Below are 14,434 nucleotides of genomic sequence, written 5' to 3' on the forward strand. Positions count from 1 at the left end.
CCTTTGTATTAAGAAATTTCAGTTTTCAAGCATGGGTTCTGCATACAGAGACAGTAACAACTATCTAAACTGAGCCTGATCCTGCAATGTTTTCCTCATTTTTTACACCGCTCAGATTGAACTGACCGCAGTGGGAACCTGTATTCACATAACCATTGGCCTCAATCAGCATTACTTACATATTGATCAAAAGATAAAACCACTTTGCACGAAATTAAAATCAAGGCAGGGATTAGCACGTGTCAAATTGATATTTACGATTTACAGCTTCCAAATGAGGATGCCAGAGAGCTAGGGTTCGGGCTACAGCTTCTGTGCCAAATAGGGAGCAGCAAGAAAACTCCTTCAGAGGAACCTCAAAGGGCCATGACCCCAAACAGCTCTCTTCTCCAAAATGAGCTTTTGCACCAGCCTTGCAGCGGACCACTAGCACCTCATCCTAAATCCTGCCCAGAGAGGAGAGTTTCCTGTGCTCTCAGCCCGTGAGGACGTCCCTGCCGTGTAAGACACCATGGGAGTTTTTGCCCCGCCGTTGGCCAAACCTGGCCCAGCAGCAGCCTAAGGTCGCTTGCTCCCCAAGGGCTTTCCGTGGAGGGGTGCAGGCGCACAGGGGTAACGAGTCACAGCTTTGCACTGAAACCAGGGGCAGCTGGACGCACCACGATGAGCCGTCTCATTCAAAAAACAGCCACCCGTGTTAGCTCTACCCGAATAACGCATTAAAAAGCTCGTCAGACAGTGTTATAGGGGATGGATCTTCGAATTTAGAGAGACTTGCACTGGTTTTGTTCACTGCTCACTCCGCTTGGCTGAGAGTGCTCCCTCATTCAGCACTAGTAGTGGGGCGATGCTGAGCGCAGCCTGTCTTCTCCTTTCGGCGCCGCCTGCTAATTAATCCTATTGATTAACACTTCCAGAGCATGTAATACCCAATGCTCCCTATTCGGAGCACATAGGCAAACTGGCCAGAGAAATGCAAATGGCTAAATGATATTAAAGACAGTAAATTTATACCAGTGCCTGTGCATATTGTCACCAAGAAAGAAATCAAAGCCTCCATTCGGGCTTTATTAGTGGAGATGTCACCGTCTGCTTCTACCAGCTCGTTCGACTCGCTTTCTGCACTGCTGGGGGCTTTCACTGAGAGCACAGGGGCTGCTCACAGCCCCCATGGTCTTATACAGAGATTTCAAAAACAGGGTAAGGAAAAAAAGAGATCAGCCCCCATCAGCTTTTCATTATATAGTCTCAGAATATAGGATGCTTTCAGCAGATCCATAGCTTAGAAAAGCTGATATACACGAAAGAGCGACTGTTAGAATTACTTGAGATTTGGGAGATTCTCTGGATTATAAAGGAGGCGGCTGTTTATGAAGCAAAAAATCTGAAAATTGACCTCCTCCTCCATTATAACTAAAATCTTGGTTTAGCCTACTAAATAAAAGGGAAACACGATTGAATAAACCAGATCCAAAGTATGCTGAAGATAATCAACATTTTTAAACACTGATGGTTTATATTGTATTGTGTGACTACTAATCTAGTTTAAAAATAGATACCATTTGCTTATTTTAGCAAGTGCACAAAACCCAGTCCCTGTTTGACCCAATTGCTGCGGAAGGATTTGTGACTGTTAGCTTTCTTTTACCTAGCTGTTCTTCCAGAAATGAAGTGCTTTTTGGAGTAAATTATTTGGGCTATCAGCTACACTTCTCTACACTTATTCAAACCTCATATGATCGTTCTTTGCTTGGCTTTATAACTGAGCATATTCGCATCCTCCTTTACTCTGCCTTGGGCAGCTAAAAAAAAAAAAAGATATGTTATTACTGTCATTTTTTAATAGGTGTATGCAATTATTAAACTTTGAGATGTCCTAGTCGTGCCCTCCTGTATGAAATCATCTTGTCTGTGGCAGAAATTCATTTAAGGAGAAACTGCACTCTAACAACAGTACCACTATAATTATTTCCTCAATAAGTTTGACATTTGTGACTCTGTTACGTTGGGAGTCATGATATAAGAGTTTTCATGCTCTTTTCCGTTTCACCCACAGCTCTCTGGGGAGCGAGGATAGGAGGTGCTGGATGAAGGAAGGCGAGCCTGGTGATGTGATGCATCAGCTTACAAGAGCCCTTTCTGCTTTGCAGGACCGGGGACATTCCCCACGGTCACCTGCTGAAGCCTCTTCTTCACTGGGGCAGAACAAGAGACCCCCGTTTTAAACCACTGCCCTGATTTATAAGAGAGGAGCATTTCAATTGGCCACTGCTGGTGGATGTCCACATGCCAGGGAGCCCACAGCACAAGTTCCTCTCACTGACTGGAAACTAGACCAACCAGAATAGATCAGCAGGGTCAGAAATCTCCTCTGCCTTCTGTGAGGGCATACGTGTGAGGGGCTTAGCTGTCACTGCTGTGTGCATTTTAAAAAAAAACTAAACTCCTGCTTTCTGAGGCTGAACTTTGCTATTGCAACTGCACGCTGTGCAAATGTGACGTAGCTTCTGCTTGTGCAAACTGGGTGAAGCACACCAGCTAGCTGTGGATGCAATTTGCTGAAAGCAACTTCAAAAATTGTGGTCTTTTCTGGTCTGAGATTTCTGCTTACTGTAGAAAATTGAGTCCTGCACAGTCCAGTGAGGAGCTGCAGGGATGGCTTCCCTGCATTTTTCTGCAGTGAAGCCAGGGCGAATGCTTTCTTCTTCTGCTCAGAATACTGCAAATTTCAAGGAAGGGAATCTTTCCTCCGGCCCCAAATCTCTCTTGTTCAAAGCATTTCTCTTCTTCACAGGTGCTGCAGGGCACTGCTGTTCGCCTTCCCTCGGTTCCTGACATTCGCCCCCTTCTCTAGCAGGTTGAGAGTCATCCTCAACTAAAGAGCAGCTAAAGAGATGGATTTGGGCAGCACAGTGCCTGCAAATGATCTTTTTTGATGAGACAGAAAAAACCCCACCACCTTATGTCGGCATTTTTAGGCCCCTTGAGCCATTCTGATAATCACTGAAGGAAACAGGATATTGTAGTAACCGTCTGGCAAGTGCATGAAGAGCTGCAGTAAATCTTACCATTGTGTTTCTGCAGAAAGCCAATGACTTTTTCCAGCACAGTAGTTTTGTCCATTTTGCGAGTGTTGCCTGGAAGCATGGAGCTGAGCTCTTTGATGAGAACATTGAACTGATCGCGCCTCTTCTTCTCAGACTTGTTACGCGAAGCCCTGTAGACAGGTTAAAAAGAAAAAGAATGAGCAGACCAAGAGGAAAAATCATCATGTACCTGCTCTTTGCAATGTATACACATAGAAATTAGCTTGCTGTGTGTCTCGGTGTGTGGAGATTGACAGTGGCCTCCAGCAAAGCTGCAAAGATAAGCAGGAGGAGACTGTTCCTATGTCCTGCTCTTGTCTTCGGGCCCCCCTTACAGCCCAGCAGGGAGATGGAGGCTCTGCTCACCCCTCTGTGCTGCCTCTAGACACTCCGGTCAAGCCTTTCAGCTCGGCATTAAGCCTGTAGGTGAAGGAGCTCTGTCCATCTCCAAGACATGCCCAGGATCTTGAAAGTTCATGCAGCCTCTGAGGAGGTGCTCAGAGCAAGAAGAAGTAGGAATACTGTGACAACAGTAAAATCGTCCATAAAGGAGAAGAGTGGGGACTGGTAAAACTATGGGTCATGCCCATCTGTGGAGTCTTAACTGGAGGGAGGAACTCTGGTCTTGCAGCTCAGCCATTGTACTGGAGGTGGGTCCACCGAGTGGGACCTGCCTGCTTTGGTCACAGGTCCTCTGGCTAACTCCAAGCTGGCTTACAGAGAGGAATTGGGCTGTTGTCTCCAGTCATTAAGATCAGGGACCTGAGCAGAGGTTGTTGCAGCTCCCATCTAGTTCACATGCCACGTAGTTCAGTCTCCTTTCCAAGGTGACAAGGGTAAGCAGGAGAGAGGGCATCAGCATGTGTCATCCCAGTATGGAGCAGGTCTGAGACTGGGATGTGTTCCCAAACCTGGGGGCTCAGAAGAGCTAGCAGGGATTCCCTGCTTGCCCCTGGTCTCTGTGTGCCACTGGGCAAGTCGATTAAGGTCACGGTGCCCCGATCCTTTATGTCTAAAACGGGGATACTACAGCTTTCTTTGAACTACTACCTGTTCGGCTTGCAGACTCCTCAGAGAGACCTACTTCTGCTGCTGTGTTTGAAGAGCTCATAGGAAGAAAGGACCTGATTTCATCTGGGGAGTTTTGGCACCATCATAATGCTGTCATTAAGGCTGTCGATAATCTTTTCAGCATGTGCACTTTATTTTCTTTAAGTTATATGTCAACCTATACACAAGCGTTTTCTGAATTGAATACGATGATACTACTCAGAGAGTATCACCTAGACTTCTGTAGCCGTGTGAAAATAGAAATAAATATAACCCAGAAGGTTTGTTTGCTCTTCTAAGAGGTCCTCAAGCAGACAAATTTGCCTTGTTAATTACATAAAGATCTAAAAATCTGGTTACACATAGACAGGAAAGAAAAGCCAAGAGGATGGTTCTCACTCTGAATTTCTCAGTCCCAGATAACTCTGCTGTACTTCACAAGTGGTTCTGGATGCATGCTGCTGAAAATCAGAGCAGAATTTAGCCCAGCATCTACATCCCCCCCAAGGACCAGGATGGCAATAAACATTTTCAGCAGAGAAATCACTGCAGGGGTTTCTGGATGTTACTACTGACAGAGGGGTAATTTTTGTTTGTCTTGCTCTCAACCCTGAACACACTTGGAGATACGCTGGATAGAAGCCAACGCTTGATTATTTTACAGCTTTGAACACAAGAGATTGGGTGGATACTGCCTCACTGATTTCAGCCTGTTCCTATTACAGTGCAAAAGGCTGTCAGAACAAGATGTGAAAAGCTCCAGCCTTATCCTATTTCTGTACAGTTCAAGGAGACGTTAAGAACATCAACATTTTACTTCCTCATAATTCAATCCTCAGTTCATTTTAAGCTCAAAGGGTCTTGATGTCCCTGAAAATAAAATAAAACACCAGCCATCTATAGGGAAAATGTTGCTTTTTCCCAAAAAATAAAGATGCCTCAACAGAAATATAGAGTATCTATTTTTAACACTTGACATTTTATTCACAAAGGAAATATAAAAACTCATCTAGTGGAAATAACTCTACGAAGATCTGAATCAATGATCACAGTAAAATTTGAAAAAGGAAAGAAATGAGAACCGCCCCCCCGCAATTAGGTCATCTAAACTATCCCTGCCCAGTTGTATACGCTTTGTTCAGTCCAGTTGTAATGTCTTAAATAATGCAGTTTTCATCACTTCCCTTGGAAGATTATTCCCTAGCCTTGCTTACTTCACTTCTAGGGCATATCATTTACAGTAAGCCAAAACAATTTCTGTCTTAATTCCATACTATTTGTCCCAGTTCTCCCTTTTTGCTACTCAAAAAAAATACGGCATATCCAAGGGGAAGAAGGAGACGCAGTCTGAAAAAAATCTGGATTTTTAGTGAATATAGCTAAAGGCAATATAGGACAGCTTGAATTCAGAATGATCAAAATCACCCATTTAAAATGTGTTCTAAATAGCCAGTTTTATTCTCTTGCGTATTTGCTGCTTGTTGTCTTAAAGACAGACTGATACTTGCTGACTAGTAGCCATTACATCTTGCTGATTTACAATGAAATGTGACTTTACACTAGATTTCATATTTCTGTTTGCTGTCCAGTGGGTTACATTATATATGCGTCAAAGCAAGTAACTGCATCACATACCTTCATTCAGGTTCTTAAATTTACTTTTTATTGGAGTGGAAAATGGCAAGCAGCAGTCCTCTTTTATTAAGCGCTGGTTTTGGTTGGAATTTGGAATTCAATTGAATTGCAGAAAAAAAATAAAAATTAAAATAATTTACTATTAAAGCAAATGAAAAGAGAAGCAGATAGAGAAAAAAAGTGCACAAACCATGGGGGTTTTTTTTGAAAATGAGTAAATTTATAAAACAGAACAAACCTTGTCTAGCATTAAAGAACAGAAAATTAAATGATGGTTTCTGATCTCCAGAAGATCAAAAGACCTCAAAGAGTTCTTCGATGCTCCCATGTATGGTGCCATCACATCCACATTTTAGTCCTCAGGTCTTTGGAGCGACGTAGTGCCTTAGGGAGTCAGAGGATGCAGAACGGGGCTTAAAGTGACCGGTGTCATGAAGGAAGAGCTATACATCTTGGCCAAATGCTAAACATTTGGCCCAAGGGTGGGAGTGCAGGTGCCTCTCCTTAGGACAGGATAGATCCTCTTCTCATGTCTGTCTAATACAACCTGTATGTGCCTAATAAATTGCAGCAGATAGCGAATGGGGGGGGTGTGTGTGTGTGTGTGTGTGTGTGTGTGTGTGTGTGTGTCTAACCTTAGAAACCCACCTCTTGGCTTAAGTCCATCCCCAAAGAGTTAGATCCAGAAAGTTCCATTCTTTCCTACTTGTTACTCAGAAAATGAAAGAAGAGAACAATTTTCTTTGCTTTTTTACCCCGTCTTGTGTTTCTCAGCACTGAGGGACCTGGTCCTTATATGGAACAGAAGAAAACAAAGAAAGCGTTTCCCCTGCAGCACAGGACAGATGAGAGTCCTCGGCTTTCAACACACAACAGCAAAATATTCAGCCAATGGCTTCTCCCAAGTTTGACTCTCTTTAAAGCTTTGGAAGAAAAAAATGTAGCTTTTAAATGAGTCTGAACGGTTTTAGGTTTTTTAATTTTTTTATTACTGTAGTAACTTTAGACCTTTTTGAAGCCTGTCATGATTTCAAACTTAATTTCAAATTTAGATTTATTTCTAAAAAGCAAAATGTACTTAAATTACAATTTAAAGAAGCAGCTTCCTTTTTATCTTTTCAAAGTTATAATTTCTTTTTTATCCACCTTGATAGAGGCCTGCCCCAGGGTATGACAAAAATTCCCTCCAGGAACAAACGGCATGAAAACCATACCAGATGGTGATGACAATCGCTGATAGCGAGGATACGTGTTATCCTATTTTTGTCTTAGACAGATTTATTTAATGCATTCTTTTTTAAACAATTAGCACACAAATATCTTGAAGATAACCAGGCCGTAAGGGTGTGAGGCAGCGATGCAAGGTGGGCTCCCTTTCCCTGCTACCTCCTTCCCTGATCCCGGGTGTCTGGGGAAGTGTGACACCTCCCGCTGTGCTACACCCTCTCCCAGGAGCCAGGTCTAACAAGGACAAGTGTAAGGTCTTGCCCCTGGGAAAACATAATCCAGGAGTGCAGCACAGGCTGGGAGGTACCTGACTGGGCAGCAGCTCTGTGGAATGGGACCTGGGGGTCCTGATGGACAACAAGCTCAATACGAGTGAACAGTGTGCTGCAGCGGCAAAGCAAGCCAACAGGACGCTGGGGTGCATCAGCGAGGGCATCACCAGCAGAGATAAAGAAGTCATTATCCCACTCTACTCAGCGCTTGTCAGGCCACACCTGGAATACTGTGTCCAGTTTTGGTCCTCGCTACGCAAAAAAATATGTGGACAGGCTGGAGAAGGTCCAAAGAAGAGGCACAAGGATGATCAAAGGACTGGGAAGCCTGCCATATGAGGAAAGGCTAAGGGAACTGGGTTTGTTCAGCCTTGAGAAAAGAAGACTTAGGAGAGACCTTATCACCACGTTCCAGTATTTAAAAGGTGGCTATAAAGAAGATGGAGATTCCCATTTTACCAGGAGTCACATGGAAAAGACGAGGGGTAATGGGTACAAGTTACTCCTGTGGAGATTCCGATTCAGGAGGAAAATTTTTCACAATGAAAACAATCAGCCATTGGAATAATCGCCCCAGGGAAATGGTGGATTCCCCATCATTGGACACATTTAAGATTCAGCTGGACAGGGTGCTGGGACATCTTGCCTGGACCGTGCTTTTGCCAAGATAGACTGTACCAGATGATCCTTCGGGTCCCTTCCAACCTGGTATTCTATGGTTCTCGGGAGACATCCCTTCCCCAAATCCACCTACTCCCCTGGCCCCAGGTGTCTGCCTGGTTGACTGATGCTTGGACAGAGCTGCACGCAGAGCCGTACCCCATGTCATCCCTCTCACGCCTGTGAAGCCCCCAGTGAAGAGGGGCAGCAGCAAGGCTCTGGGGACTGGCAGACCCCTGGCCTCAGCGGATCACCCCTCGCAGTGGTCAGGGGAGACAGTTGGCTCAGCGCTTTGCTCTTGGTAGGAAAGACAAGCCTTCTGCCGCCTGAGTCACGCACGCGTGAAGAGGAGGGAGCAAAGGGGAACGGTTGAGCTCGGTTGCAGCCTGTGCTGACCTATATTGGTGAGAAAAAGCTGCGGGGAGGAAAGAAGCGGAGAAGGAATCAAAAGAGATGAAACTGGATCAACTAGTTGTGCCTTGACTGGAAATACTCTCATTAGAGGGAACTGATGGGGGAAAAATGCAGGCAACCCATGGCTCCCTCTAAAGCAATTAAACTGTGGACTGCAGGATTGATAACGCATCCAGAAAAAAACCCAAAAACCTCAAATGCTTCCAAACAGTATTTCTGCAGATGCCAGTCAGATCTGACAGTTATTAAGAATTTTATTGTCACAGGTCTTCTGCCTTGAAACACACACTTCCCCTCCCTACAAAGTGTTCACAACAATTTCCCGCCAAGCAGGACTTGATGATGGAGCACAGAAAGTATGCAAATAAAAGTTTGTGCCAGTTTAGGGCTGACACAGCACTTCTCGTGGTCTTTACATAACTTCTGGGTGTTTTCGTTACTGTGAGGTAGGCATTGCTGATTATATGGCCATCATAATAGGGAAAAACTGCCTTTTTTATTGCTTTTTCTTTTGCAACTTTTTTTTTTTTTAAAAAAAAACCCACACATTTTTATACACTTGGGAAGCTCAGATGATGTATTATACCAGCAGGAGTACGTTGTTGGTTCTTCAGTTCTCATGTTCTGCAGTAACGTGAGGAAAACGATCAATGCCTTGGGTTTTCTGACATTTTCCATAGGAAACATTGCTACATTATTTTCTTCTTACAGAGTAGCCAAGAATAGGAATCTGTGCGATGGCAGTTTTTCAAGTTGTGCTTGGCTGTATTTTACTCTCTCTCTCTTTGATTAATTGATTACGGATATAACAGCTTCAGCAGCAACAAACAATATCAAGCTCATCACAAGGTAAACAGAGAGTTATAAAAGAAAACGTGCTCACCTCTTTGCCCTGTCTTTCTCATCTTCATCCATTAGATTGTCTAAGCAGTTTTTTCTGTTGAAGGAATGCGAGAATCATTATGAATTGTCATTTCGTTAGCTCTACTTGCAGGTTAATCTCAGAGTCCCTCTATTTCATTTTAATAACAGAGTGATGATATCCAGGTCAGATAAATGTGTCAGCAGTGCTTTATGCCACAGTCCTTGATTTTAGGAAACATCCGTTGTGGATAATGTTACTCCTGAGCGCCACGCTAGCCTTAGGGGCTCCAGCCAAGGATCAAGGCTCCCAGGCACAACACAGTCCACCAGCACAGTACAAACCCAGCCACTTCTTGGGGGATTTTTCCATGCAAAGGTTACTCTCTGAAAACTTGCAGGCTGGATGAACCCTGGGGTCTGCCCAAGTTGAAAAGGTGTTTTCATCATCCCCATGTTCCCCCCAAAACCATCCCCAGTGCAAGAGCCAGCATCACTGATGCCTCTGACTCCTCAGGTGGAGCATCCTAGTGGGAGGCTGTTCATCCTCCCTTGTGGGCCCTGACCTGAAGCCAAAAGAGATGGTAGTAACTATACCGAATTACACCCCAAATTCAAAGTGTCCTCATAAATCCTGCTGCCTAAGCCGAGCTGTAGAAGAACCTTCCCGTAGCCCAGACAGAGCGCTGCCTGGCGGTGCCGACACCGAGCGTGGGGACCGTCCCATCCCCATCACTCTTTTTGCTAATCTTCACCAAAACGTCGTGACCTGCCGTCAGGTTTATAGTCCAACTGCTCCGGCAGTTTGAGCGGTAAGGAGAAAATACTCTGAGCACAAGCTGTGTTCATAAAGCCACAGAGTAAAAAGCGGTAAATTGGGAAGTAAATGCGTGTAGGCAAAGCGAAGGGAAAAATATGAGAGCAGCCCAGCTGGAGGCTGAGATCCTCAGAAACACATCGCCAGCTCACTGCCCACCCTCCTTTGCTCTGTGCCCTTATGAGAAAGCGACGCTTGAGCCGTAACCGCTTCAGCCCGAGGAGGATGCCCTGTGCTGCGGCAGCCTCTCACAACACCTCGCGTCCATGTCAGAGCATGCAAGCCATGTGCTGCCAAATCCCACACAAACACTTCCCGAACTGGCAGCACAATGGCGCTAAAAAACCCTGGATATTGTCAAAGCGGCATTTTCAAAGCCAAAGCGGCGGTGTAATGACAAGCAATGATAACACTCGTTTTCAAAAATCAATGTTTCTCATCTACAATGAGTCCTCAACATGTAAGGCGAATAAAATTGGAGGGGGGAGGACAGAAGTTAGTTGCTAGGCATTATTTAAGCCCGTGGTATTTTTCACATGAGTCACACATAAATTTGTCTGTTTGAAGAACGTTTTACAAAATAACAGGACTGAAAACTTATTGATAGTAAGAACAGTGGATAAATTCCCTCCTTCTGCTACTAGTTCTCTTGTAGCAGTATTCCACCTGCTCATTACTCAACAGTTAGCTAAGAACATGAAACTACCCTGTAATTTTTTATCAAATATGAGAGTAATGAGGAATTAAAGCCACAGATCACCGACCGGAGGTTAAAGCTACTACTTCCCGGCATTCAGCTTGTTGATGGAGGAGCATAAACAGGAAACATGAAGGCCAAGGGACTGGCTTTTTTAGTTACAACTGGCAAATTTAAGTTGCTGAATTCTATTATACAGAACAAAATTACAAATAAGACCTTGTAGTTTTTTAGATGTTTTTTCAGATATCTTGGCAAAACAGCCAAGTCAGCCATATCGCAATCTGTATTTTGGACTAGGAAAATTTATAGACCCAGCTAAATTGTATTTACCAGTGTCTTACAAATACTTTAGGTGGTTATTTACCCAATCCCAGAATCAGACTGCTAGCTCAACAAGAGTGTTTTCAAATAATTTGGCCAAAAATGTGGTGACAAAATTCAGTGGGTTTTGTTGTTATTTGCTTACTTATTGTAATCAAAATGTTCACCTACGTTATCCAAGAATAAAGAAGGCATCAGTCATACAGCCAGGGTTAGCATTTAGGATTTTGCTGTCTTTCTTTGCTAGACTTCTGCTCAAAATGCTCTGTTGTGTGCATCCTTGTTGAATCTAAGGTATGATATGCAAAACAGTGTCAGCAGAAGAAGTTGCTTTCTCCAAATCCCTGAAGGTTGTCTTCTGCTGCACCAAAGCCTCCTCTGGTTGTAACAGATTCCCAGTAGAAAGCAGGAATATAGAGACGAGAGCTCTGGGTGGCTCTGAGGAAGGATGAGGGCGGATGGGGCAGTCAGCAACAGCACTGATCAGCCCCCGCTCTTTTGGAGACACACAATGTAGCTAATAGAAAGGGGCTTCCTACAGCTGCACCTTATAAACCATCAAGGAATTACACTGCCGGGAAGCCTCTACACTTACAAGAGAGCAACAGGTTTAACTGGTCTGTTCTGCCAAGGATTTGGCTAGATCTGTAAAGCAACTCATGGCCAGCTTCCAGTAAACAAGGTTTCTCACTGACTGACATGAAATTCTGGACCTGCTGTGCCGTTGCTAGTGTTAGACAATATCTAATTGTCATTTTGCTTCTGTTTGCTCACACGGCAAAATCTCCAGAGCATCGTAAGCATTGCTAACAGCGTTTGCCAGTACCCTATGAAATTAAAACTGTTCTCAATAAAATAGACACGGCAGAATATACAACTGCTGTGAACCGGTACTGTCATCCCTCTCCTGAGCCACACCAGATGCTGGCTTACACCTGCAGGAGAAACCCATGGCATGGAGCTGAGGTATGTGCTTAGTGCAACCTGCTTGCTTTATGTTATCCTCCCAGTCCCTCAGAATTTCTCAAAATTTGAACAATCCTTTCATGCTAACAAAGAGAATTTGGAAACCTATGGGTAACACCACCATATGATGTAACTGCTGCCAGTAACAGTGACAGTTACATTTGGAGCTTCATTAATGTCATTATCAACAAAGAGTGAAGATGCTATCACTCAAAAAGACGGGAACCACCTGGAATAAGGAGAAGGCTCACGTACTCCCTTCAGGGCGGTACTCAGACAGACGCACAGAAAGACACACACCCACAAGTGGGAAAAGTGGTATTTCGGAAAGATAAGACTGGCTAAAGGCATTAACTGTGTACCCCTGGCTTACTTATCAGATGGAGAAGTATAGCACAAACATCCCCCCCACATTCATTCATACAATGAATAGTTGCTTGGGAAAGAAGTAATTCAGGCAGCGTGCCAGCTCGCTCCAGGGACTCTCCAGAAGAAAGGTTGCACATGTTTATTTTGATACAATCTATTCCCAGTGGACACAGAGCTTGCGCTATAAAATTCATCTGGCACTGATCACCTTATCCTTGCCTAGAAACATGGGGTTTTTTAGCAAGTTAAACTACTACTTCTAAACTACACTTCTGTGTGGGTGAGGTTGGTTTCTCTCCTTCCTGTCCTCATAACGACATGCTACAAAATGTAGCTTACTCAAATGTAAGTAATCAGCTGTTGATTTCCCACTAAGTTGCCACGTGTCCAGCTAATCTCAGTACCTACAAATCAGCCTGACATTTAACAAGGATTTTTAATCACATTCACTTAACTCAGCTGACTTAAATCAGAGATGTAAATTTCTTCTAGAAGTCTGGGGATGTGCCTGGGGAAGCCTAGTGAGAAATGGCAGTGCTTGTGTTCCTCTGGTCCTGTGTTGTGCAGCCACGGGGAAAGATAAGGCTTTTCCTCCCCTTCCTTCTCCAGCACAGTGGGATGCCTGTCTCCACCACCCCACAGGCCTGCTTGGGGTATTCAGCCACTAGTCCTGTATAGGGCACATTCAGCCCTGGGGAGAGGGGTGCTGCCCACCATACCCTGATGTTGCTTCCTACCCACTGCAGATATACCTGAGCTCTCCCTTGGCCCTCACCCTCAGACCACTTAGGATGCTGGTACAATACCACCATCCTAAGTAAAGATGATGATATTGCACTTGGAGAGCAATCTCCTCTCACAGACAGGGGATGGGCAAATGTCGTATGGAAAACTGGGACACTGGGAAGAAACCTCTTGAAGTATCTTCTAGCTTCTGGGCAGACCCTCCCCAACAACTGTTATCTTTGTGAGAAGGGAAGAGCAAGAGGGTGGAGGGTAGACATGCCCCCATTGCCTTCCAGATATGTCACTCAGCCTCCACTGCCCAACTCTGCTGGGTGCTACTTTGGCGAGATGCTGAGCACTGCTTCAACAGGGAATTACTCTCCTGTTCCCTCTTCGAAGGGGAGGAAAAAGGCTGATAGCCAAGAGCTTGGCATTATAAAGGAGGCATGCGGGTATGTTTGGTGGCTCAGGATTTAAAGGCCAGATCCACCCGTGCATGGCCTCCTGTGCATAGTGAGTAGGATCCAAGACACAGGAAGAGGACACCAAAGAGGAGTACAGGCTCTGGGCATGAGCCAAGGGGATGGTTTCTGGCCACCCACTAGCACAGGGGAGAGCGTGGATGAGTTGCTGTGCTGGCACTGCTGCCAGGTCCCCTCCCTGGGGATGATGGACAAGGTCTGATGGGCACTGTGGTCGGACAGTGGCATTGTCCCACTGGCGGTCCACAGCATACGTTACATGGGCACTTGTCCACGCTGGGGAGCACCACTGTTGCTTGGCACTAGCAGCTCTACCCCCTTCTTCTCAGCTAAGGCAGAGCTCTGAAATGAAGTAAACCACACTAGCAAGTAAAGTATTTCCCTTCCAAGCCTTGCTGGGGGGCAAAGAGAAAGATTAGCAAATGGGAAGTGGCAGGAAAGGTCACAAGGTGATAGGCAAGAAGTGACCATCTGACCATTTAAAACGCCTTGTTCCACATTTCTCTGATGTGGATGAAGCACTCTGATATCCCACCATGAGGGCTATGGCATGAACACATAGCAGGACGATTTGTATCAACCCAAATCAGAATAAATCGGCAGATTCCTGGACACATCAAACTTAACTGCACCCCTCCATCCTTATTTTTCAGATGTAAACCTAAGAACTGTTACAAGAACATGCTGGACTCCATTACTAAATACAGCACAATCCCACCCGTAGCAATCAAAATTGATTTATCAAAATGTAAACAGAGTAGCCTTAAGAAAACTTACGAAAAGGGAGTAAAAAAATCACTTTCCTGATGGCATACATTGTTATTTGAGAAAGGACTGTGACTTTTCAG

The 14,434-nt window shown here is 44.7% G+C and overlaps 1 protein-coding gene across 1 annotated transcript in view; it reads right to left on the reverse strand.

Moving 5' to 3' along the window:
* Nucleotides 1-9,259, reverse strand: part of NPAS2 (neuronal PAS domain protein 2) — a 54,294-nt gene extending 45,035 nt beyond the window's left edge. Inside the window, 2 exon segments of the mRNA XM_009883121.1 lie at nucleotides 3,069-3,217; nucleotides 9,228-9,259. Of these exon segments, the coding sequence (XP_009881423.1) occupies nucleotides 3,069-3,217; nucleotides 9,228-9,259 (181 nt within the window).
* Nucleotides 9,260-14,434: the final 5,175 nt, after the last annotated feature.

Source organism: Charadrius vociferus, unplaced genomic scaffold (assembly GCF_000708025.1).
Source record: "Charadrius vociferus isolate BGI_N301 unplaced genomic scaffold, ASM70802v2 scaffold92, whole genome shotgun sequence".
NCBI lineage: Eukaryota > Metazoa > Chordata > Aves > Charadriiformes > Charadriidae > Charadrius > Charadrius vociferus.